This window comes from Rousettus aegyptiacus, unplaced genomic scaffold, assembly GCF_014176215.1.
Source record: "Rousettus aegyptiacus isolate mRouAeg1 unplaced genomic scaffold, mRouAeg1.p scaffold_m13_p_3, whole genome shotgun sequence".
Classification (NCBI taxonomy): domain Eukaryota; kingdom Metazoa; phylum Chordata; class Mammalia; order Chiroptera; family Pteropodidae; genus Rousettus; species Rousettus aegyptiacus.
Genome location: NW_023416306.1, coordinates 39,514,789 through 39,540,297, shown reverse-complemented (window position 1 = coordinate 39,540,297; position 25,509 = coordinate 39,514,789). Strand labels below are relative to the sequence as shown.

Below are 25,509 nucleotides of genomic sequence, written 5' to 3'. Positions count from 1 at the left end.
AATTTCCTTTTTCAAATACTGATGTCATTTATACATATACTTTTTAAACTTACTATATCCTTCTATTTATGTACATAAATTTTTCTCATTTTTACCTGTGTAGTATTTTATTGTATGGATAGATACACCATAATGAATTTAACCTGTCTCCTGTTGGTGACTTATCTTCTTGTTTCATTCAGATTAAAAGTATTTTTGGATGCTTCACGTGTAAAAAAAAATTAAGTGCTAGCCCTTAATGATTGAAACAAAAGAGATATATTACCTTTGTGTATAATTGAACTTATAATTTAATGTTTGATCTCTATCTAGATTTTGCTATTACTGATCTCTGTCCACATTATTTTTATTCTTTTTGGCACTCAATAGAAAGGGTTGAGAGATACCTGTCTTAGATTATGAGATGAGCCAAGAAGGTTATCCTGAGAAAATTCTCACTCATTTTCTTTCTTCCTTTTACAAATTAAAAGGGAGACATGGATACAGAGAAACTTATCCGAAATTATAATTATATAATGGAAGTCATTGGTAATCTTTTCTCCTTAGCATTTCTAATGTACATTTATTTGTAAAAATTAATGTTGTTAAAACTATTTTATTGGACTATTTTGTGTTTCGGTGAGTGTCCCTGCTTTTAAGGGTTATAGTGGTCTTCAGGGGAAGGTTACTTAACCTTTATTATACTTTCAGAAGACAATACAAATTATAGGTAGAAAAAAGATAAAAGAACCTTCTCTAATGAAGTGACAGTTCATCTAACCAAATCATAGCAGTGTGGAAATCTAGGAACTGTAGACAGTAAATATATGAAAAAAAATATATATGAAATGAAAATCATTATTTTCGACTTGATCCTTTTAGTATTTGAGACTTTAGAAATATAATTCAGTTTAATTTTTAAAAATTTGTGTTGTTTTCCAGTATTTCGCCCTATATCTGCTAATGCCAAACTTGAGATGAATCGCCGATCTGATTTTGACTTTTCTGCCCCCAAGATAAACCTGGTTGTTGAATTACATGACATAGCAATTGAATTTAATAAACCACAGGTGATTTTTTTAAAATGGCATTTTGAATTGTGAGTTATAGTTTAACAAAAACAAAACTAAGATTTTAAATGTTTTTCAGAAATTTTTAATGTTACATGGAAAATTTTCTTTTTAAAAGTCAATAATTTAACTTTTTTCTCAACAATTAGAGAAAATCTGAAACATTTAAGGACTTTAATTTTTTTCATTTTTTAGTATTTCAGTGCAGTGGAGCTTCTTGAATCAGTTGATATGATGACGCAAAATCTTCCATATAGGAAATTCAAACCTAATGTACCTCTTCACTACCATGCCAGAGAATGGTAAAATGTCTTAAATTTTAAAAATTGAAGTGTAATTGACATACAACATTGTATTAGTCTCAAATGTACATTATGATTTGATATTTGTATATGTTGCAAAATGATAATCACAAAAAATCTAGTTAATATCCATCACCATAAGTAGCTACTTTTTTTTCTTGTGATAAGAGCTTTTAAGATCTACTGTCTTAGCAACTTTCAAGTATGTAATACAGTATTATAAACTCTAGTCACAGTGTTATATATTATAATCCCCAGGACTTATTTATTTTATAAATGAAAGTTTCTAGCATTCACCCATTTTGCCCATCCCTACCTTCTGCCACTGGCCACCATTAATCTCTTCTCTGTGTCGGTGAGCTCAATTTTTATTTTTTTGTTGTTTTGTTTTAGATCCCATATATGAGGTCATACAGTATTTTTCATTCTCTGTCTAACTTAATTTACTTACCATAATGCTCTCAAGGTCCATTCATGTTGTCACAAATGGCAAGATTTTTTTTTTTTTTTTATGGCTGAATAGTATTGCTGTGTGTATGTGTGGTGTGTGTATTCACATTTTCTTTATTCTTTTGTTGATGGGGACTTTGGTTGTTTCCATGTCTTGGCCATTGTAGATAATATGGCAGTGAACAGGAGGGTGTGTATATTTTTTTCGATTTAGTGTTTTCATCTTTTTTTTTTTTTTTCAGATAAATACCCAGAAGTGGAATTGCTTGATTTATTATTTTTTAAGATTTAAAAATATATAGCATAAAAGTTAACTTCTTGATTTTTAAAAAAAATAATTTAAGATACTCTGTTTAAGGGCCGATACAAACTATAGTTTGATTTGTGATTAGAAATTTATGTAGCTGCTATTGCTTATTATGCTAATAAAATTAAGGAATGTTTTCTAATGGAATTTACAATTGGAGATACTAGAATACTTTTTCATTTTTGGAATTAAACTTTGTCCCAGTTAATTGTCTATCAGTGTCTTTAAAATTTTTTATATATCTGTATCAGACACATTAAACCTATATTATTAAACCTGAAATGGTTATTGGAGTCTATAAAGTACTATTCCTTTTTGAAATTCAGAAGTCTTGCTATTCCAGTTATTAAGCTCTTGCCTAATTTCTAGAAGTTGTAAGTACTCTTTCAGTCAACTTTTTAATTACTCTTCAGGGGACTAATGTGCTATTTGCCAATTAATAATGTAATGTTTTTTTTTCTGTAGAGCTATATTTGTTGTAATAAAATTCAGTGATTTTACCCACTTTCACTTAGGAAAGAGATAATATTTATTATGAAGACAAACATGGTTGGAAAAAAGCAAGTGCTTGGATAATATACCATTTTCATAGTCTTTATTACAGATATGTATGTTGTTAGAGTAGAAGTAATATAAATTATATTTTATATCATTGGTTCGAGCATGTTAAGTGTAGGGTTTTTGTTTTTGTTTTTTAACTAGGTGGGCTTATGCTATAAATGGTATTCTTGAAGTAAATGTTTGCCCCCGCTTACGGATGTGGTCATGGAAGCATATTAGAAAACATAGGCAAAAAATGAAGCAATACAAAGAACTGTATAAAAAAAAGCTAACAAATAAGAAGCCATCTGATGAACTTCTCAACTCTTTGGAGGTTAGCATTAAAAAGAAAAAATGCTTAGTATTTTGTACTACCTAACCTTTCAGTCTATAGTGACTAACGTCCTAATTATTCTAATTTTGATGACCATTCTCTGTCTCATTTACTTAGATTTTTTTTATACTCCTATTCTTAACTTCAGCTTAATGATATAAGCTCTGGTGTTATTCTCCTGGGAGTTTTTGGAATTCGAGATTGTTCTCTGGAGAGATTTCAGTTCATGCAAATAGTAATTTGAAGCCTGACAGTAGTAAGACATTTTTAACTTCATATACCTAAACAATATTTGCCTAATTGATTCCAGTATTCTTTGTGTCAGTTTGAAATCCTTACATTAAGTCACCGCAGCAGTTCCCCATGTTACCATCTGACTGCATTAATCAAAAAAAAAAAAAATTTCCCGTACATATTATGCCTACACTTATAGCCACATCTGTGCTCATGTATTCCATGTGCCTTTCCTCATCTCTCTGCCTATCCCAGTTTTACTCATCCTTCAAGTTCTGCTTATGACCCATCTCTTGTATGAACTTCCCTGAATTATCTGCTCAGATAGAGCTCTTTTTTTCTTAGTTCCTGTGGTATTTATAGTCTTTACCAGCAACTTAACATTTAATTACCTATCTTAAGAGTTCTCTAAGTATTAGTCATCTTGTCTTTTAGCATTATGATGGTACATTCTAGAAGGGACTATTTTACAGATCAATAAAGTACAGCTTAGAGAGTCAGACGAGAGTTAGCTTCTTGAAATTAATGTAACCATTCTGAATCCAGACCAATTTCCAGATATGAACTATCTAAAGATTTTTATTTTATTTTTAAGCTAGGAGACTTTCTGAAGACCTAGGCTATCAGAAATGTTTAAGTTTTTAGAGGCCTTTTGGGGTAGTTGCAGATTTCCATACTTAGCTTTGGATCTTAACCTGAATCTTCCAAGTCTGCTGGATAGTAGAACCCTGACTTTAGTTGTTTTCTAGATAATCGTAGTCCATGGTTGCTTCTCTTTTGGGGAAAAAGCTGTTTGAGCATGAAACTTTCAAAATAATCATGGACAATGTAGAGAGATGTAATGAAAAATTTAGCTTATCTCAGTTTATTTCAAAAGCCATAACAACTTTGGAAAATGTAAGATTTAAAAACAAATTTTAAGTGTATCTATACCTACCTGGATTATCTTAATGATGACATATGAATTTACACATAATATGAAGGACTTATTCTATTTTTAGTTGAAAGTACCACTAATGTATTTAACCTTAGCTGTAGTTAAAACCCAAAGTCATTTTAAACAGTGCATGTATAGTGTTTTTTAGTATGCATCTGTAAGTCTTGTAGAGTTGTTACACTTATGTTCATGACATGTCTGATTTCTTTGTTCAAAAAAATTACTTTATCACTATTTCTAAGCCTGACATATATATAAGCATTGCTTCTCAGAATTTAATAGGAATGTTATGTTGATGTATGATTTTTTTCTGCTTTCTGTTATATCTTTAGTGCATCAGTTTCATAGATTATATACCAAACTTATTTATATAAACATATTTTCCTTTATATTTTTAGGAGTTGGAAAAAACCCTGGATGTATTTAATATAACTATAGTGAGACAACAGGCAGAAGTTGAGGTAATTCCAGATTATCTTTTAGTAAAAATAAATCTAAATTCCATATAGATCTGATAGGTGCTATTATTAGTATTGTGCTGTAATATATAGTTTCCTAAAAGGGGTTCACATTTGCTTCTTTGTGTTATAAGAAAATGCGATTTCATGTTTTGCCACATCTGCTTAAATCATACAGGTTCTATGGGAAGAATATTCTTTCTGAGTAATTGGGTTTATCAGAGACTCAGAGTTCATGTGAAGATGAAAAGCCAATTTTTTTTTTTTCCAATTACCATTCCTTGTAAGACAGTGGGGCTAACTACCTGGTAATCCTAAATTCTTTTTTTTTTTTTTTGGTTAGTGTTGAGGTTATTGTGTTCTGTCATCAGTTTGTGGATTGATTACATTTATTCATTCAAGTAGGCAAATTTTGGAAGTATCAGGATTCTATTTCTTTAGATTGTTAAATAAGGAATAATTTGCCATTTATTTGAAAATTTATTCATTTTAGGTAAAGAAAGCTGGATACAGGATTCATAGAGAAGGAACAAACTATTCAGAGGATAAAAAAGGATGGTTTAGCTGGTTGTGGACCTGGTCAGAATCAGATACTAAAGTACAGCAGCCAGACCTGAAACCCGGAAGTATGTCCATTTTTTTTATAGTAGTGCAGTCAATCATCAGGTTATGATAGTGTAATCGTCTGTGTGAAAATTAAGTTTTGCAGAGAATTCTCTCTCATTAAATAGACGTTGTAAGTATGTATGTGTATGATGCATAATTTATCCTTATCAATAGAATTACTATTAACACATTGTAAATATATGTCAAATAAAAATTAAACAAATATTTTTATGTTACTAGTGTTTACAAAATAATTTTATGTCCAGAGGATTTAGGAAATGCATATAGCACAGTAGTAGATAAATTTAAGTTCTGAAAGTGTATAAACCATGTAAATTTTTGTCGAAATTGCTTTTTGGAAAGATTTTTGTTTCCTAAGCAGATGCTTAAGATTATAGCTTTGAAGTCTTAGAGGCTTAGGTTTACATCCTGGATCTATCACTTATTAGCACTGTGGCCCTGGTAAATTATTTAAATTCTTTGAACCTCAATTTGAAAATTTGTAAAATGGGAAATTATTATATTCAGGGGTCTCCAGTCCCCGGGCCACAGGCCATTACTGGTTTGTGGCCTTTTAGGAACCAGGCCCTACAGCAAGAGGTGAGCAGCAGGTGAGCAAGCGAAGCTTCATCTTTGTTTGCGGCCACTCCCCAGTGCTAGCATGACCACTTCAGCTCCCCATCTGATCATCAGGCATTAGATTCTCATAGGAGCACCAGTCCTTGGTGCCAAAAATGTTGGGGACTGTTGATTATATTAATGCTATATACTTTGGGTGCTTTGTTGCCTAGCAGAGTGCCATTAAGTGTCTTAAATACAGTTTGCCATCTTGTAAGCTCTTGCTTAATACAAATATTTAGAAATTTAGTTACTAAAAATATATATTTAGCAATTTATATTTGTTGAGACTACTCTTAAAATTGCCAATGCCACTCTAACGTTCTGTGATTATAATTTCTTAAAAGTATTATAAAAAGTGAAATTTGCATTTAATTTATTAAAGGCAGCTAAATTATGGGTTAGTTACATCTTGTAAGTAGTTAAAAACACAAAACACTTCTTTCATGATTTGTAGGTCTTGAAGAAATGTTGACACCTGAAGAAAAAACTTTACTCTATGAAGCAATTGGCTACAGTGAAACAGCAGTTGATCCAACCTTGCCAAAAACAGTAAGAGGTTTTCTTGCCTTACACCTCAGAGTTTAATGATAGAGATGCCTGTTTTTAATTCTTTCAGAAATGTGTTACTGACTTGTTCTGTAATCTTTTTCTGGGTCTGTAAACATTCTATTTACTTTAATTTTCAAGGTAGGGAAAAATATTTTCCCCTATTTCTTAGTGTTATTTTGTTATTCTTTAATATATAAAGGGTTGTTTTTAAACTATTTTCTGGTGTTTTGAAAGAATAAGCTCTATGAATATGTATATATTTTTAATTTTATTTCTCTGACTATAATCTAGTTTGAAGCCATGAAGTTTTATGTTCACTTGAAAAGTATGTCTATTGTTCTAAGAGAAAAACGACAAAAACCTGAGCTGTTAGATATTGTAGTAGAAGAATTTAGCACTTGCATTGTTCAAAGACCAGGAGCGCAAGCAATTAAGTAAGTATTAATTTATTTTATAAGAAAAAAGTTTCACTGTGAAATTGAAGTTAGATTACAATTTTACAGTATTTTGTAAGGAGTGCTATGGCTTAATGTATCCTTTTGTATTTTTAGGAACTTAGCTTTTTTCAGAAATCTATATATTTTATAATTATTAAAATAATATATGTTCAATAGAAAACTGCATGCCGAGGAAACATAGAAGGTTGTAAAGGATAATACAGAAATATCAGCAATCATATCGTACAAAAAGTAACAGCATTAACAATTTCGTTTTTATCTGGGAATATTTTTTTGCCTCTGTTTTCAAAATAGCTTTATTGAGATATAATTTACATATTAAACATTCATTGATTTGAAGTATAATATGTTTATGACACTACATTGTATACTTATTACATTGGTATATTTATCAGGTTGTGCAACACTTACCACTATCTAATTCCAGAACATTTTTACACACAAATAAAGAAACCATGTACCCATTAGCAGTCACTTTTCATTCCTCTTCTCTCTCCAACGTCTGGCAAGAACTAATTTACTTTACATTTCTAAGAATTTGTCTGCCTTGGGGATTTCATATGCATGGAATCGTTTAATATATGGCCTTTTCTATCTGGCTTCTTTCACTTTGCATGACATTTTTCAGGGTTCATCCATGATATGGCATGAATCCGAATGTAATTTTTTTATTGCTTAATATTGTATAGATAGATATATCACATTTAGTTTGTCCATTCATCAAATGATAGATATTTGTTTTGTTTCCACTTTTGGGCTGTTATGAATAGTGCTGCTATGGATATTCATGGGCAATATTTTATGTGGTCAATAAGTTTTAAGTTATCTCAGGTATATATCTAGGAGTAGAATTGTTGTATCATGTGGTAACTCTGTTTTTAATGTTTTAAGGAATTGCCAGACCTTCCCAAAGCAGTTGTACCATTTTACATTCCTACTACCAGAAGTGTAATAGGTTTCCAGCTTATCTCTTTCCTTGGCAACACTCATCTATGCTTTTGATTATAGCCCAAAGATTCTGATGAGTGTAAACTGAAATCTCACTAATTTTGATTTGCGTCTCCTTGATTGCTAATGATATGTAGCATCTTTTCATGTGCTTATCGACTCTTTCTTTTGCCCATTTTTAAATTAAATCATCTTTATTATTGAGTTATGAGTTCTTTATATGTTACTGATATGTTTCTTAGAGAAAAGCATGGAACATATTGTCCCTCCGAACCTCAAGAAGGAATCAATTCTGCTGATACTTTGATTTCAGAATTCTGACCTTCAAACCTGTGAGAATTAGTTCTTGCTTTAAGCCACTCAGTTTGTGATACTTTGTTACAAGAGACCTAGTGAAACAACGCTGTGGATTTTCCAAACTATTTTTGAAAAGACTGTGTTTTGTCCTCCGTGGTCACTGAAAAGTCTCTATTCCATATTTCACTGGTTAGCTGGTGAACTGACAGAGATTTTCTTAAATTCCTAGAGCCAAAACAAAGCAAAGAGAAATAATCTCTCGGTCTTTGCACTTAGCCGTGAGCTGTGGGACTTCTTCAACGTATGCCAGGCTACCTAAAACTCTGCCTTAGCCTTCACCTCCTGCTTGCATGGAGCTCACAGATCTGCTAGAGGAGCAAGCCTATGCCCCTTTCAGGTCTTTCTGAGCATTCATTGGGTCCCTAGCATGTGTGTTGCACAGGGCTTTCGTAGTATATGTGTTGGCCTTTCTGAGGCTTTATTCCCCCTAGAAACTTCCTTATTAGCCTCCTTGTTCCTGGGTTGTTGAGCCTGTCTGGTGCTTGCCCCATCCACTGCCTTTTGCTCCAGGCAACAATGGTTAGTGCTTTTCTTTAAATTTTTGCACAGATGTTATTTCGCTCTCACTCTCTACACTGGTTCCTTAGGGATGGATTATCAGGTCAGAATACCTGACCAAAGTCTTTTAAGAACAAGGCTCCTATTTTAGCTTAGTTAGGCTGCAATAATAAAATGCCGCAGACTAGTATTATAAACAACAGAAATTTATACCTCACAGTTCTGAAGGTGGAAAGTCCAAGATCAAGATGCCAACATTGTTGGGTTCTGAACGAGGCCCTCTTTCAGATCTGCTGACTTCTTACTCTATTCCCACATATAGGGCTCTCTCTAGGCCACAAATCCCATTCATGAAGTGCTCTGCCATCATGACCTAATTATTTCTCGAAGTCTCCAGCACCATCACAATTGGGCATTTGGATTTCAACAAAGAAATTTTGAGGCACTCAGACATTCAGATCATAATAGTTTGTATTGGTCTCCTGGTTCCAGCAAGCCAGACCAGGAGTGTGGTCCACCATCCCCCATAGTCACTGCTGCACGGGGGAATGGTGGGATGTGGTAGGCATTTAAACAAAAATGCCAAAGTGCTTTCTTTCTGAAATTAAGTTGTCTTTTCCTTCATTTAACACTTTACTGGTTGTCGTAAGTTTTTGACTGAACCCCAGACTTTCAAAAAAAAGTTGATTCTGCCAGTTGTTACTAGTTTAATGACTGTTTCAGTGGATAGAGAGATTCTTCGGGCACCGTACTCTGCCATTTTGAATGATAATACTTCATTTTAAGACTTTATTTTTGTAGAGTAGTTTTAGATTTACAACAAAGTTAAGAGGGTGGTATAAACATTTCCCATGTACCTCCTGCTCCATACACATGCACAGCCTCCCTATTATCAATCTCACTCACCAGATAGTACTTTTTTTTTCTTCACCAAGGGCGAACCTACTTTGATATAATCATAATTACTCAAAGTCCTTAGTTTACATTGAGTTTCACTATTGGTGTTGTATACTCTGTGATTATGGACAAACATATACAGATGTGTTTGTTTTTATGGTGTCACACAGAGTATTTTTGCTGCTTTAAAAATCCTCTGTTCTGACTATTTATTCCACCCCCTAAAACAGTGATCTTTTTACTGTGTCCATAGTTTTGTCTTTTCCAGAATATCATATAGTTGGAATCATACAGTTTGTAGCCTTCTCAGATTGGCTTCTTTAACTTAGTAATGTACATTTAAGCTTTCTCTATGTTTTTTCATGGCTTGATAGCTCATTTGGTTTAGCATTTATTAAACATTCCATTGGCTGAATATAGCTCTTATTTATCCATTCACCTACTGAAAGACATCTTGGTTGCTTCTAAGTTTTGGTAATTATCAAGAAAGCTGCTGTAAACAGCAGTGTGCAGGTTTTTGTGTAGACAAATTTTCATCTCTTTTGGGTAAACACCAAAGAGCATGATCGCTGGATCATATAGTAGGAGTATATTTAGTTTTTCTAGGAACCAGCGAACTGTCTTCTGAAGTAGCTGTCCTATTTTGCATACCACCAGCAATATATGAGAGTTTCCTTTGCTCCACAGCCTTGCTATTATTTGGTGTTGGTCAGCAGTCCAGATTTGGGCCATTCTAAGAATAGGTGTGCATTAGTGTTTTATTGTTTAATTTGTATTTCTCTGATGATATATGATGTAAAGCATCTTTTCATATGCAAATATATATCTGTGTCTCTTTGGTGAGATGTCTGTTAAGGTCTTGGGTCCATTTTTAAAATTCGTTGTTTTCCTCTTGTTGAGTTTTGAGTGGGGGAGGGGGAGAGAGGAAGAGAAGAAGAGAGAGGAAAAGAGGAAGAGTGAGAGAAGGGGAGAAAATGTATGTTTGTGTGTATTTTGGATAATAGTTCTTTATCAGAGGTGTCTTTTGCAAATATTTTTTCCCAGTCTTTGGTTTTCCTTTTCACTCTCCGTACATTAAAATCTACCATAATTCTTATTGTTTTCTGTTTTTTACTCTTTTGTTTCTGTTTTTGTCTTTCATGACTTTTTTTTTCCTTTTGTGGTTTTAATTGAGTATTTTATATGATTCCATTTTCTCTCCTTTTAGTCATATCGGTTATAGATTTGTTTTTTAAGCTTTTCTAGCACTTGCCTTAGAGTTTTCAATACACATTTATAACCGATCCAAGTCCACTTTCAGATAACAATATAACACTTCATGGGTAGAGTACCTTGTGATAACAGAAATATCCCAATTCCTTCATCTAATCCCTCTGATCATTGCTATTATTCATTTCACTTACATATTAGCATACAAGAGCTTATATGTATGCTTATATATATGTGTGTAATACATGAAACTTATACAGAAGCATATATAATCAAATACATTGTTACTATTATTTTGAACCCACTAAATTTTAAATCAATGAAGACTAAGAAAAATAAAAATTTTTATTTTATTGTCACTTTTTCCTTCTTTTCCTTTATGTAGATCCAAGTTTCTTACATTTTTTCCCCTCTCTCTGAAGAAATTCATTTAATTTGTTTTGAGAGGCGGTCTAAGTGGCAGCAATTTCCTCCAATTTTTGTTTGTCTGAGAAGGTGTTTATTTATCCTTAACTTTTGAAGGAAAATTTCACAGGTTACAGAATTCTGGGTTGGAGTGTTTTCTCTGACACTTTAAAATTTTCACTATACTCTTCCTTGCTTGTATGGTTTTTGAGAAGACAGATGTAATTCTTATTTTTACTTCTCTGTAGGTAAGGTGTTTTTCCTTTGGCTTCTTTCAGGATTTTTTTCTTTATATTTGATTATCTATGGTTTGAATATTGGCCATAGATAGTTGTTGTTGTTGTTGTTGTTGTTGTTGTTGTTTTGGCATGCATTCTGCTTGGTGTTCTCTGAGCTTCCTGGATCTGTGGTTTAGTGTCTGACATTATTTTGGGAAATTCTTCGTCATTATTATTTCAAATATTTTTTCTTTCTGGTATTTTCATTATACATAGGTATACCTTTTGTAGTTGTCCCACTGTGCTTGGATAGTCTTTTTTTAGTCTTTATTCTCTGCTTTCCATATCTTTTGTTTCTGCTAATTTTCAGCACAGAGATTAATTTCCTTAGCCTTGTTCAGTCTCCTATTAAGCCCATCACAGGCATTCTTGTTATAGTGTTTTTTATCGTTAGCACTTATTTTTGTTTTTTTCTTAGGATTTCTATCTCTCTGCTTATACTGTTCATCTGTTCTTGCATGCTGTCAACTTTGATCATTAGAGCCTTAGCAAATCAATTGTAGTTGTTTTGAATTCCTGGCTATGTAATTTCAGCACTTTGCCATTTCTAGTTCTGATGCTTTTTCTGTCACTTCATATTGTGTTTTTTATCTTGCTATTTTTTCTTTTGATAGCCAGATACAACATATAGGGTAAAAGAAACTCGTAAGTAGGTCTTCAGTAATTTGGTTTTAAGATGTGGTAGAAGGGGAAAGTTATATAGTTCTGTGATTAGCTCTGTGTCTTTCAGTGAGCCTGTGCTTCTGGACTGTGTGACCTTAATCAGAATTTCTGTTTTTCCTACCCCTGGGATGGGATAGATGGTTAAAGTGGGCTGGATTAGGCATTTTCCTTTTTCCATATTGTTTTGACAGACCTGACTGGAACTGGGTATTTCCCTTCCCTAGGTCATTTTGGCTTTGATAATACCCCATCAGATTAGGCTCTGGTTAACTAGTTTGTCTAGAGGGTAGGCCTTATTAAGAAGAACAGAGTACTCTGGCATATATTTAAGTGGTTTCTTTCTCCTTCCCTTGCCAGAAGCATGAGGGGATTTTTCTTCAGTATTTACTGTGGGACTCTGGTCAGATTCCTGAAGGTATATCTCAAAGTGCAGTGGAGGCTTCCTTATGACTGGGTCTCCTGAGAGTTTTTAACTCTCTGAGTTGTGCACGCTGAGTCCCCAGTAGTTCAAGTACAGTTCACATTTTCCAACCTCGGCACTGGTGTTCATGGTGATTTCTTTTTGTGAGTCTCTCCTCTAGTAAGCTGTAACTTCTTGTATTCACCTGTCCGTCTCTGCAGGCTTGGGGGAAGTGATTCACTCTGTGTCCTGCCCTCTCTTACAAATCTAAAAAGAGTTATTGGTTTTTCAGTTTGTTCAGCATTTTACTTATAGTTAGTATGGTGTGGTGACTTCCAAGCTTTTTTTATGGGAAACCAGAGACCTCCAAACCTTCATAGCTTTTTTTTTCATAGCTTTTTTTTTTTAATATAGAAATTAACATATGAATAGGTCCTTTGTGAATTAATCTGTTTCAAGTCAGATCAAATTGTATATTTTCTCTGATAAGAATGTAATGGAGTAGCAGGAAGTGCAAAGTGAAATTCTTTTCATTTTTATTTTCAATTTTAAAAATACTGTTCACTTGTATCAATTGCTGATTTTTGTTGCATCTTTTTCCATGCAGATTTGAAACCAGAATAGATTCATTTTATGTTACTGGCTTACCAGACAATTTCACAAAACCACGCCTCCTGTCATCATTGGTCGATGGCACATCACTCTTCCAAATTACATTCGAGACAAATCCATTAGATGAAACTGTTGCTCAAAGGTGTATCATAGAAGCTGAACCTTTAGAAATGATATATGATGCAGTAAGCATTTTTTAAATTTCTTTTTTAATATATTTCAATTTGGTTTGATTTCATGACTAATTTTATGATACTTATTTTAACAGAGAACAGTGAATAGTATAGTGGAATTCTTCAGACCCCCAAAAGAAGTAAATCTAACACAGCTCACTTCAGTGACATTGACAAAACTTGAAGAATTTCGTGATAAGACAGCAACAGGTAAAAATGCCAGTATTAATTTTGGTAAATTAAATACTGAAGCCTATACTAAATTTTTAGTCATTTTAAACTGATTTTAGTAAAGTATACTTTATATTTCTAGACTGGATTGAGGTTAATCAAAGCTATCTGGTACTTTTATATTTAAATTCAGATATAACAGCAGTCGTTTCTTACACTCAGGTCAAACCTACTAACTATATTCAAGTTAATTACAAAATTTTGTTAGAATTTTTGGAATTATGTTCATGACAAAAAATGACCTTTCAATTCTTTTATAAAATCACAAGGCCTCTTGCAATGGCCTCTTTTAGTTTAATCACTGCCCTTACCTAATTCAACTCTGTTGGGACATTTCCTAATCTATGCCTATTCCGAACAAAATGTTCAGTTAAACTGCACAAGCTCTTTTTTAAAATAACTTTTTTATTTTTAATTACAGTTGACCTCCAATATTATATTGGTTTCAGGTTAACAACATAGTGACATTTATATAATTTACAAAACGATCACCCCAATAAATCTAGTAAACATCGGTCACCATATATAGTTATTACAATATTATCGACTATATTTTTTATGCTATACTTTACATTCCCATTACAATTCCGTAACTATCAATTTGCATTCTTAATCTCGTCCCCTTTTTCACCCATCCTCCCAACTCCCCTCTGTCTGGCAACCATCAAGATGTTCTCTGTATCTATGAGTTTTTGTTTGATTTTGTTGTTGAGATTCCACATATAAGTGAAATCATATGGCCTTTGTCTTTCTGTGTCTGACTTACTCCAGTATGCTCTAAGTTCATCCATGTTGTTGCAGATGGCAAGATTTCATTCTTTTTTATGATTGAGTAATATTCCATTGAATATGTCTGTTTTTTTTTCTCTCCCCTCCCCTCCCCTCCTCTCCTCTCTCCTCTCCCCCTCCCCTTCCCTCCCCTTCCCTCCCCTTCCTTCCCCTCCCTTCCCCTCCCTTCCCCTCCCCTCCTCTCTTCTTTTCTCACCCCTTCTTTATCTGTTCATCCATTGATGGACATTTAGGTTGCCTCCATATCTTGTCTGTTGTAAATAATGCTGCAATGAACGTATGGGTTCACATGTCCCTTTGCAGTAGTGTTTCAGTTTTCTTTGGACAAATATCCAGAAGTGGGATTACTGGATCCTTCTTTGTCTCTTGTTACAACCTTTATTTTAAAGTCTATTTTGTCTGGTATAAGTATTGGTATCCCAGCTTTTTTTGTTTTCATTTTCATGAAATATCTTTTTCCACCCTTTTCATTCTGTGTTTGTCTCTTGATCTGAACTGAGTCTCATCTACCTATGTGTCTCTTTTTTTTAAATCTATTCAGCAACCCCATGTCTTTTGATGGGAACATTTAATCTATTTACATTTAAAGCAATTGTTGATTGATATGTAATTATTGTTGTATTATTCATATTTTTGAACACTTTTTTCCCCTCTTCTTAAAGAAATCCTTTTAACATTTCTTGTTACATTGCTTTGTAGGTGATGAACTTTTTAGCTTTATCTTGTCTGAGAAGTCCTTTATCTGTCCTTTGATTCTAAATGATAGCTTTGCTTGGTAATCTTGGTCGTAGGTCCTTGCTTTTCATCACTTTGAATATTTCCTGCCAATCCCTTTGGGCCTACAAAGTTTCTGTTTAGAAATCAGCTGACAGTCTTATGGGATCTCCCTTGTAGGCAACTAACTGCTTTTCTCTTGCTGAGTTTGAAAGTTTCTCTTTGTCTTTAATCTTTGGCATTTTAATTATGCTATGTCTTGGTTGTGGGCTTCTTTGGATTCATCTTGTTTGGGACACTGTGATTCCTGGACTTACATGTCTATTTCCTTTGCCAGGTTAGGAAAGTTTTCTAGGCATTAATTCTTCAAATAGGTTTTTGTTTCCTTGGTCTCTCTTCTTCGGGTACCTCTACGATGCCAATTTTGGTACACTTGATGTTGTCCTATAGGCCCCTTAATCCATTCTCATTTTTTTGGATTTCTTTTTCTTTTTGCTGTTCCGATTGGATGTTTTTTGCTACCTTCCAAATCACTGATTTGATCCTCTGCTTCATCTAATCTGTTGATTTCCTTTAATATATTCTTCATTTCAGTTATTATATTCTTCATTTCTGACTGTTTATGTTTTCTATCTCTTTGTTAAAGTTCTCACTGAGTTCATCTACTCTTCCTCTAAGTTAATTGACATTCTTTTAACCAGTGTTTTGAACTCTGCATCTGGTAGACTGCTTGTCTATTTTGTTTAGTTCTTTTTCTAGAGCTTTGTTTTCTTCTTTCATCTGGGACATGTTTCTTTGTCTCACCATTTTGGCTGCCTCCCCGGCTTTGTTTCTATGTTATTAGGTAGATTGCTACATCTCCCAGTCTTGACAGGGTGGCCTTATGTAGTAAGTGTCCTGTGGGGCCCAGTGGTTTAGTCTCTCTGGTCACCAGAGCAAGGTGCTCCAAATGTGTCCCTTGTGTGGGTTGTGCGTGCCCTCCTATTAAAATTGAGTCTTGGTTGCTGTCGTTGTGTCAGTGGGAGGGACTGACCCTCAAGCTGATTGGTTGTGAGGACTGCCGGAGCTGTTGTACAAGGCAGAACCTGTGGAGCAAGATTCAATTCATCAGGGCTCTAATGCTTGCCCAGTGTGCTCTTTGGGTGTGTCATTTAGCGAGGTGGTAGGGTGGTGTCTGGTGTGGTCTGAAGCTGGCTACCATGTGTGTTGGTTCTAGGATCACTTGGGAGGGACTCTGTTGTAGGCCAAGGTCAGCTGCTGCCTGTGCCCTTCCTGGGGCCACTTGATATGAGCTACAAAGCGGTCTGCAGATGGTTGGCACTTATACTAGGCTTAGAGGTGCCTGGGAAAGGCTCGACTGTGAACTGAGGCCAGATGCTGCTTGTTTGGAGTTTGTGAACCTTTGAGAGATTTTAGGAAAGTCCATAGTATGAGCCAAAACAGGTCATTTGTATGTATGGAAGTGCCACTGGAATTGGCTTGGGTGGGCCCACAAATTGGTTTGTGCAGGATCTTAAGAGAGTTACCAGGGCAGGGCAAATGTTGTTAGCTAAGTCGATGGAGACTCAGATATGCCACCCACCTGTATGTGCACCCTGGCTGCACGGAGGCCTCAACAAAGAAACAATGGCTTCTGCCAGCACTACTGTTTGGGAGAAAGCTGTTCCTGGAGCCCTCACCCTAAAGCCAGATAATTCAGTTCCTCCCCATATGTACTTGGCACCTTTTGAGCAGCTGCTCCAATGGTAGAGATCAGAGCAAGTGAATACATCAGTGAGTAAGTCCATGTGCAGGCCCTTCAGGAGAAATGAATGGCAGGTGCGTCAGCCTCCCTCTTTCTTACTAAGCCACAATCTCAGCTGGTTTTCACTATCAGAAATTTTTCTTCCCAGCACAGGAATTCTAAACTGGAGAGGCTGTTAAGAGGCTGGGACCCCTCACTCATCAGGAGGGACCTCTGAAGTCAAGATACCCCTCCTGATTTTTAATCGCCACACGTGGGTGTTGGACCAGCCTGTTTTTGGTTTCCGCCCATCCTACCAATCTTGATGTGGCTTCTTCTATATATCCTTAGTTTAAGACTTCTGTTCAGTTATACTTCAGTTGATTCTCGATGATGGTTGTTCTGTAGTTTAGTTGGAATTTTGAGGTGGTCGTGAGAGGAGGCAGGCACAGTGGTTACTTACCTTGATCAGAAATTCAAACTGCGCATGTTCTCTATTGCATTATGAGATTATACACATTAAACAACTACACTTAGGTTTCTTTAATCGAGCTATTCAGAATTTTGCATGTTAGATTGTTATTGTCATTTTTAATTTCTCATAATTCATGTTAAAAGCTTTTCCTCATAGTTCTTTTGTAGGTTTCTTTTTTTTAATAATAATTTTAGATTTAAAAGCCAATGCTGGACTTCAGAACATAAAAATAATTTGATACACAAATCATGTGCAAGTGAAGATGAAATTTATTAGAATAAAACACCTGAAATGAATGAAATATCTAAGCATTGGGGAACTCCTGTTTGTTGCCGTTTATAGCTTACATATGGTTTCATTTAAGATGATTAAATAATCCAGAATTTTTCCTTTTTTCAGAAGTATAAATATCAAGTATCATTGTTCAATATGGTACATGTAGCTGTATTAAGTTCATCAGTTCTAATATAGCAGTTTTGAGTAAATGTGTTATACAACTTAATATTTTAAATGTTATCTCCTCAGTTTTACCCAAATTGAATTTATGAACTAAAAAAATTTGAGGAATCATTCTAATTTCGTAGTCAGTTCTATTTAATTAGGAATGCGCACATTGACTAACAAATATTTTTACTTTATATTGAAAACGTTTTGCTCAGGGTCATTTAAAAATGAATACTAATTTCACATTATTTTAAAACTGCTACCAATTCATATATTTAAAATTCTCTATTTCTTGAGTAATTTGTGAAAAATATTCATTGTGAAGGTTTAAATTTTCTGCAGGTCTATTGTATATTATTGAAACACAGAGAGTTCTTGATCTCAGGATTAATTTGAAGGCTTCATATGTTATTATCCCACAAGATGGAATTTTTAGCCCTACATCAAATCTGCTTCTTTTGGATCTTGGTCATTTAAAGGTATATACTACTAATATTTGTTTTAGAATATAGCATTTAGGGTATTTCTTTGTTTAAAATGTAGTTTTTAAGGCAGTTTGATTTGGAATATTGGTTTTTAGATTTATGGTAAATACTAGAATTTGAGATATTTTTTCTAATGAATAAAAGTTTCATTTAATTAGATAGTTTTCCTACATTTCTAAAAGCAAAATGAACATTTGAACTTTGCATGTCAGAGGCGAATCTAAGAATCATATATGTATATAGAATTTGAGAATAATGCTGAAGGAGTTTATTTCCTTTTCAATTTAAGGTTATTATTTGATTAATTAAAAAATATATATAAAATGGGTTCTGGAGGTAATAAAATATATTTTCAGCCTTCTGAAATTTTCTATGCGTATAACTTTAGATATTGACATTTTAATCTTCCTATTAAATAATCCTAAATTGAGAGATGGTAGTCTTTTACTTACCTTTTTATTCAATTATGTACATTTTTCTTAGTTTTGAGTAGAGAATCATTTTTTTGTGTTTTTGTAGATATACACTGTTCATTATGGTACACACTGGCCACACGTGATTGATTAAGTTGATTAAAATGAAATAAGATAAAAAGTCAGTTTCTTAGTGACATAGCCACATTCAAGTGCTTATTGTCATAAGTGATTCCTGTATTAGTCAGCACAGATGGAGAACTATTCCGTAATTGTAGAAAGTTCTATTGAACAGCAGTGCTCTACATCATTAAAAGTAGAGGAATATCTATAACAATTGAAAGACCCAGGAGGAATAGATAATATTAGAATGCTCTTTCTTGCTACCTAACAGCTATTTACCTTTTCTTGATATCGACCTTCTTTATTCTACTTTTTTACTCTTTAATTGCTAATTATATAGTCACCTGCCGTATTTACAGTTATAACCTTTATACAACTAATTACTCATTTTAATTTGGTTATGCAATTGGTTCAAGGCAGTATGGCATAGTGGAAAGAGCGTAAGTTCAAGAGTAAGGATGTCAGTCTATTTTCGTGATCTTACACAGTTTGCTTAACCTTTTGCTTTAAATTTATTACCTTTCAAAGAAAGATAATCAATTTTGATTGTGTACACATGAGCTATATAAAATAGGGAAAATGTTAAAAAATAACATGTGTATATGTATGTGTGTATATATATATATACACACATATACATAAATAAAAAATATACTACTGTGGAGCGATCTCCAGATGTTTATATGAAAAAAGTAGCATGTATAGTTTTACAAGCTATATTTTTCTTTTGTTTTCGATAAAAAGGCTTATGAAATTTTTACAAAATTTAAATGCATTATTCTCCAGGACTGACTTGGTTCCCCACTTTTAATTTAAATAATGGGGAAATATCAGTTAATGTGTAAAACTTTGCTTCTTACTCACACTTATTATACCTTTCATGGATAAGAACATTTCTAGTAGCCTTATATGTTAACTTGTGAGTTTATTCTTGCCTGTCAATTTTTTATATTCTGAAAAATAAAAACTTTTGTTTTTTTCATTTTGGAATATTTTACGTACTCTAAACTATTACAATTAACTTTCAGGTGACAAGTAAAATTCGTTCGGAATTACCAGATATGAAACAAGGTGGGACCAAACTTGAAGAGATAATGCATAGAGCTTATGATTCCTTTGATATTCATCTTACAAGCATACAGCTACTTTACAGCAGAGTTGGTAAGTATACACAGTGCATTATTTATGGTTCATTTTGCTGAAGTGATTAATTTGGTTTTTGACAGTTTCTCTAAAGACTTTCATCTTAAATATGTTAGAACTTTTATGTTTTTAAATAGGATGTACATAGGAGATAGGAGTAGTAGCTCAACTAGGAGTGATTTTACTTTGCAAAAGGCATTGTCAATGTTTAGAGAAATTTTTGGTTGTCACAGCAGGACAGTAGGGGCACTGCTAGTATCTATCTAGTGGGTGAAAGTCAGGGATGCTACTAAACATCATACAATATAGAGGAACATGATCCCACAACAAAGACTTATCTGGTATAAATGTCAAGTGCTGAGAATGAGAAATCCTGACATAAATCAATGTTTTCCAACCTCGTCCAAGTTTTTAATATACTTATTAAAATTTTACACTTTTAATATACTTATACTACACAATGGGATAACCAGAGAAGACTGTTCAAGGGCTGAGGCAACCTAGGGACTCTGACAGCCCCGGTGTAAATAGCCATTCAGAGACTGAGGAAGATCACAATTTTTAGGTATACTTTACCGCATTCACTTTGGTGTAAGAGTCTTTGTGTCAGATATAGTTTTTAGGATGAAGTCAACAGAGCCAGAAATTCATTTGTCAAGGAGCCACTAAGGAAGTGAGAGAGCCCTGACTAGTTGAGCACTCCTCTCACTGTGTCATATAGCTTCTGAATCCCTAGAGTGTTAGTGGACATTCAGATAATTGAACAAAGGTGGTTCGGTGGCTGTTTTAGAGCTCTATATGTATGTATATGGTCAAATTTTAATTATCTAAACTAATTAATGAGAGGCAATTGAGAATCCAATATAATGGTTATTAAAAATGTTAGTTTATGTAGGGCTGGATCATTTTGATTTTATTTAATTATGTTTGCTTTAGGATGATAAAATTGATTTCTGTTTTTGTTATATTTAAGTTGGTGTAGAAGGAGCCCAGAAGTATACTGGGTGGCAAATATAAATTGTTTATAGAAATTAATGACTTTTTTTCAGGGAATAAATTACTGTATCTTGGTATGTTTAATATATTTCGGTCACTAGTTTTCGAAATATATTAGGTATTTAATAATTAATATACTGATACTTTGTGAAAAAATTTTAAATATATAATTATTGTCTGAAAATTATTGGAATTCCTTGGAATGTTTTTGATAAGCATTAACTATTAATTAAATCTTTTTTGAGCAAGGTTTTTTAAACATTGGGTTACTTTATGTAATTGTCATAGAATCTCTTGGCAAATACTAAAACACAGGCTTCTAAATATCTTATTTTTTTAACTTATAAGTTGAGAAATGAAGAAAGTATTCCATTTATCTCAATATCATTGGAATTTAAAATTATAGTAAAGTCCATTTTGTTACCTATCTTTGAGAGTCTAATTTTTCATTGGCTTTGTTTTCCTTGACTGTTTTTTCTGACTCATGGAATTATTAGATTCAAACGAGGTAATGTATATAATGTATTTCAGTGCATATCTTTTAGCCGTTTTTTTTTTTGTGTATGAACCTATGAGTATATGAGATGTATTTGTGTGGTATTTATGAGTTGGGAATATTTGCAAATGCATTTTTTACATGGTTTATGTAGTTTTATATCCTGATTTTCCTTTCGTTTACCCGTAATATTTTGGGCAATTGAATTTATGATTTATATTGACTAATGTTCAAAAGCCATTTTCTTATTGAACATCTAGACTTATGACACTGCAGTAAATATTGGCACAGAGTCACATGTTAGCAGACCTGGATATAAATTTCAGCTTTACCACTCATTAGCCTTTTGACCATAAGCAATTCCTTTGAGTCTGTTTTCTAAAAATTGGATGATTATACATCGTTGTGAAAATTAAATGGAAATTTAGACATTGCCTAGAGCAATGCCAGTTGTAAATCATGAATAAATGATAGCTTTTATTAGTTAATACTGAAGAACTGCACCTTTCCCTCCCTTTATCCATTATTGCCTTAGAATCATGTTGCTTTTTAGATAAGGTATCTGGCTGGTGTAGGTATCAGTGGATGCACAGTAGATATGATTAAAAATATGTCACTTTTTTTTTTAATAAGCTTTTTTTCTGTTAGAACGTAGGTCTTGTCAAGCAGAAACAGGACAATGATGAATTTGCCTGCCAGTTTTGTATATCTGGGAAATGTGGTATTACTAAGATTATCTAAATGTGCAAAGGTTACTCTATCATGCAGTGTGTAATTATGAAGTATTAATAGTAATTTTAGGTTTAGTGTGTTTTTCAAATTATACATGTGTTAAACAAGTACTTTTTTCTGTAATTAGGCGATAATTGGAAAGAAGCACGAAAACTCAATGTATCTACACAGCATATTTTGGTCCCTCTGCACTTCAGTGTGGAACTCTCTAAGGCCATGGTTTTCATGGATGTAAGGATGCCTAAGTATGTATTGTCTGTTTCATATGATTATAGATTTTCTCAGTAATTCTGTAGCTAAAGAAAAAACATATTTTATTCTTTGTGTGTGATAAAATATACATAACAGTTCATTCACATTGTTGTGTGTCCATCACCATTATTCATCTCTAGAACTTTTTCTTCTTTCCAAACTGAAGCTCTGTACCCATTAATCATTAATGTCTCTCTCCTCCTCCTCCCAGTGTATGACAGTCACCATTCTATCTTATGTCTCTATGAATTTTTCTCCTCTAGGTACAGTTGACCCTTGAACAACCTGGGTTCGAACTATTTGGGTCCACAGATATGCAGAATTTCTTCAATAAATAAAAAATCGGTGGTCTGTATCCCTGGGTTTTCCTTCTGTGGTTTCAGCCAACTGTGGATCAAAAACATTTTCGATCTACGTTGGGAATTCATGAATGTGAAGTGCCAAGTTAAATTATATGTGGGTTTTCAGCAGTTAGGGAGGACGAGGTATCTAATCTTCTGTGTTTTTCATGGGTCAGCTGTACCTCATATAAGTGGATTCATAACATAGCATCATGTCTTCAAGGTTGATTCATGTTGTAGCATATGTCAGAATTTCATTTGTTTTTAAAACCGAAAAATATTCTGTTATATGTATATATCACATTTTGTTGATTTGTCCATCTGTTGATGGACATTTGGGTTCTTGTAATAATGTTTGGCTGTTGTGATAATGCTACTGTGAACAATGGTATACAAAATTCTGTTCAAGTCCCTGTTTTACTTTTTTTTTTGGTATATACCCAGAAGTGGAATTGCTAGATTATGTGATAATTCTGTTTCTAATTTTGTGAGGGATTGCCCTGCTGTTTTCCATAGCAGCTTCATCATGTTATATTCCTATCAGCAATGCACAAGGGTTCCAGTTTCTTCCATTTCTTTACCAACATGTGTTATTTTTTCATCATCTTTTTTTTTTTTTTAATAACAACCATCCTAAAAGGTGTGAAGTAGTATCTAGTTGAAGTTTTGAATTGCATTTCTCTAATTAGTGATGTACTTATCGGTCATTTATATATTTCTCTGGAGAAATGCTTATTCAGGTCTTTTGCCTATCTTTTAACTCTTTTTGTTGTTGTTGTTTTGGGAGTTTTTAAAGTATATTCTAGATATTCACTTTTAAACAGATACATGATTTGAATATTTTCTTTCATTTTGTGGATTGTCTTATCACTCTCTTGGCAGTGTCCTTTGATGCATTAAAGTTTTAAATTTAATGAAGTCTAATTTATCTTTGTTGCCTGTATGTTTTATGTCAAATTCAAGTAATGATTACCAGATACAGTGTCCCGGAGCTTTCTCTGTATATTTTTTTCAAAAAGTTTTTTATTTTTTGCTCTTATGTTTAGGGCTTCCATCCATTTTGAGTTAATTTTTGAATATGATGTAAGGTAAAGATCCAGCTTCATCTTGGTACCCTTGCTGAAAACCTTTTGACAATATATGTAAAGGTTTATTTCTGGGCTTTCTATTGTATTCCTTTGGTCTCTGTTTGTTTTTATGCCACTACAACACTATTTTTATTACTGTACTTTTCTACTGAGTTTTGAAATCGGGAAGTGTAAGTCACCCAACTTTGTTCTTGTTTTATAGTATTTTGGCTCTTTGGGGTCCTTGAGATTCCATATGAATTTTAGGGCGAGTTTTTACTATTTCTTACAGAATAAGTCATTGAGATTTTGATATGGATTTGATTAAATCTGTAAGTGCTTTGAGTAGTGACATCTTAATATCAAGTCTTCCAATCCATGAACATGATTTGTCTTTTAATTTATTGCAGCAGCATTTTTGTAGTTTTTAGTGTATGTCTTTTACTTCCTCATTTAAGTTTATTCTTTTCGATGCTATTGTAAATAGAATTGTGTTTTAATTTCCATTTTGGATTGTTCATTATTAATGTAAAAAGCTCAATTGATTTTTCAGGGTTATTTTGTATCCTGCAATTTTGTCAAATTTATTTATTAGTTATTATTAGAATTTTCTACATATAAGATCAGTTTGTTTTTGAATAGTTGTAATCCAAATTTAAACGGAGTTTGTTTTACTTCTTCCATTCTGATTTGGATGTCTTTTATTTCTTTTTCTTGTCTAATTACTCCGGCTAACATTTTCAATACTCTGTTAAGTAGAACTGATTCAAGTGGGCATCTTTTATCCTGAGGATACAGGCAAAGTTTTCAGTCTTTCACCATTGAGTATTAGCTGTGGTGTTTCCATATATGACCTTTATTATATTGAGGTGGTTTCCTTCTACTGTTAGTGTGTTGAGTGTTTTCATCATGGAAGCACGTTGAACTTTTCAAATACTTTTTATTAAAGTCAGATGATTGTGTGTTTTATTTTTGTTCATTCTATTAATGTGTTGTTTATATTTGTCTGTTTTCATATGTTGAGCCATCCTGGCTTTCCAGGAATAAATCTGACTGGATCTTGGTGTATAATCCTTTTAATGTGATGTTGAATTTTGTTTGCTAGTACTTTGTTAAGGATTTTTGCATCAATGTTCATAAGAAACATTGATCTGTAGTTTTCTTGTAGTGTTTTTGTCTGGTTTTGGTATTAGAATAATACTGACTTTAGAATAAGTTAGGAAGTATTTCTTTATCTTCAGTTTTTTGGAAGAGTTTGAGAAAGAGTCTGTGTATGTGTGTGTGTTGTTTGCTAGACTTCAGTGAAACTATCTGATCATAGGTTTTCCTTTGTTGGGAGATTTTTTTTTTTTAAGGCGACCTCACAGATTGAAAGGGCCTTGTCAGTTTACAATCCCTTATAATTTTATTTTTTATGCCTCTAGCACCAGAAACTTGATAGGAAGATAAAAATTTCCCATATATCCTCTGCACCCACACATGCATAACCTCCCTCATTAACAACATCTCCCTACCAGAGGGATACATTTATTTCAATTGATGGAAATACAGTGACACATAATAATCATCCAAAGTCCATGGGTTACATTGCAATTCACTCTTAGTGTTATACATGCTGTGGATTTGGATAAATCCATAATGACATGTATCCATCTTTATAGTATCATATAGATCATATCACATAGTGTGTTTTCCCTGCCCTAAAAATCTTTTGTGATCCACTTATTCCTTTCCCACCCTCAAACCATAGCAAACACTGATCTTTTTATAGTGTCCATAGTTTTGCCTTTTTCAGAATGT

At 33.3% G+C, this 25,509-nt stretch overlaps 1 protein-coding gene across 9 annotated transcripts in view; it reads left to right on the top strand.

The window, feature by feature from the left end:
* VPS13A (vacuolar protein sorting 13 homolog A) overlaps nucleotides 1-25,509 on the top strand; it is a 192,145-nt gene that overhangs the window by 35,815 nt on the left and 130,821 nt on the right. For 8 of the 9 annotated variants that reach the window (XM_036218237.1, XM_036218236.1, XM_036218235.1 and 5 more), the window contains 12 exons: nucleotides 922-1,049; nucleotides 1,245-1,351; nucleotides 2,811-2,982; nucleotides 4,552-4,614; nucleotides 5,105-5,237; nucleotides 6,293-6,387; nucleotides 6,679-6,821; nucleotides 13,108-13,297; nucleotides 13,381-13,495; nucleotides 18,004-18,140; nucleotides 19,711-19,843; nucleotides 22,177-22,294. In XM_036218237.1, the coding sequence (XP_036074130.1) occupies nucleotides 922-1,049; nucleotides 1,245-1,351; nucleotides 2,811-2,982; nucleotides 4,552-4,614; nucleotides 5,105-5,237; nucleotides 6,293-6,387; nucleotides 6,679-6,821; nucleotides 13,108-13,297; nucleotides 13,381-13,495; nucleotides 18,004-18,140; nucleotides 19,711-19,843; nucleotides 22,177-22,294 (1,534 nt within the window). The remainder of the gene's footprint in view (nucleotides 1-921; nucleotides 1,050-1,244; nucleotides 1,352-2,810; nucleotides 2,983-4,551; nucleotides 4,615-5,104; nucleotides 5,238-6,292; nucleotides 6,388-6,678; nucleotides 6,822-13,107; nucleotides 13,298-13,380; nucleotides 13,496-18,003; nucleotides 18,141-19,710; nucleotides 19,844-22,176; nucleotides 22,295-25,509) is intronic. The other variant, XM_016157636.2, reaches the window with a different exon arrangement.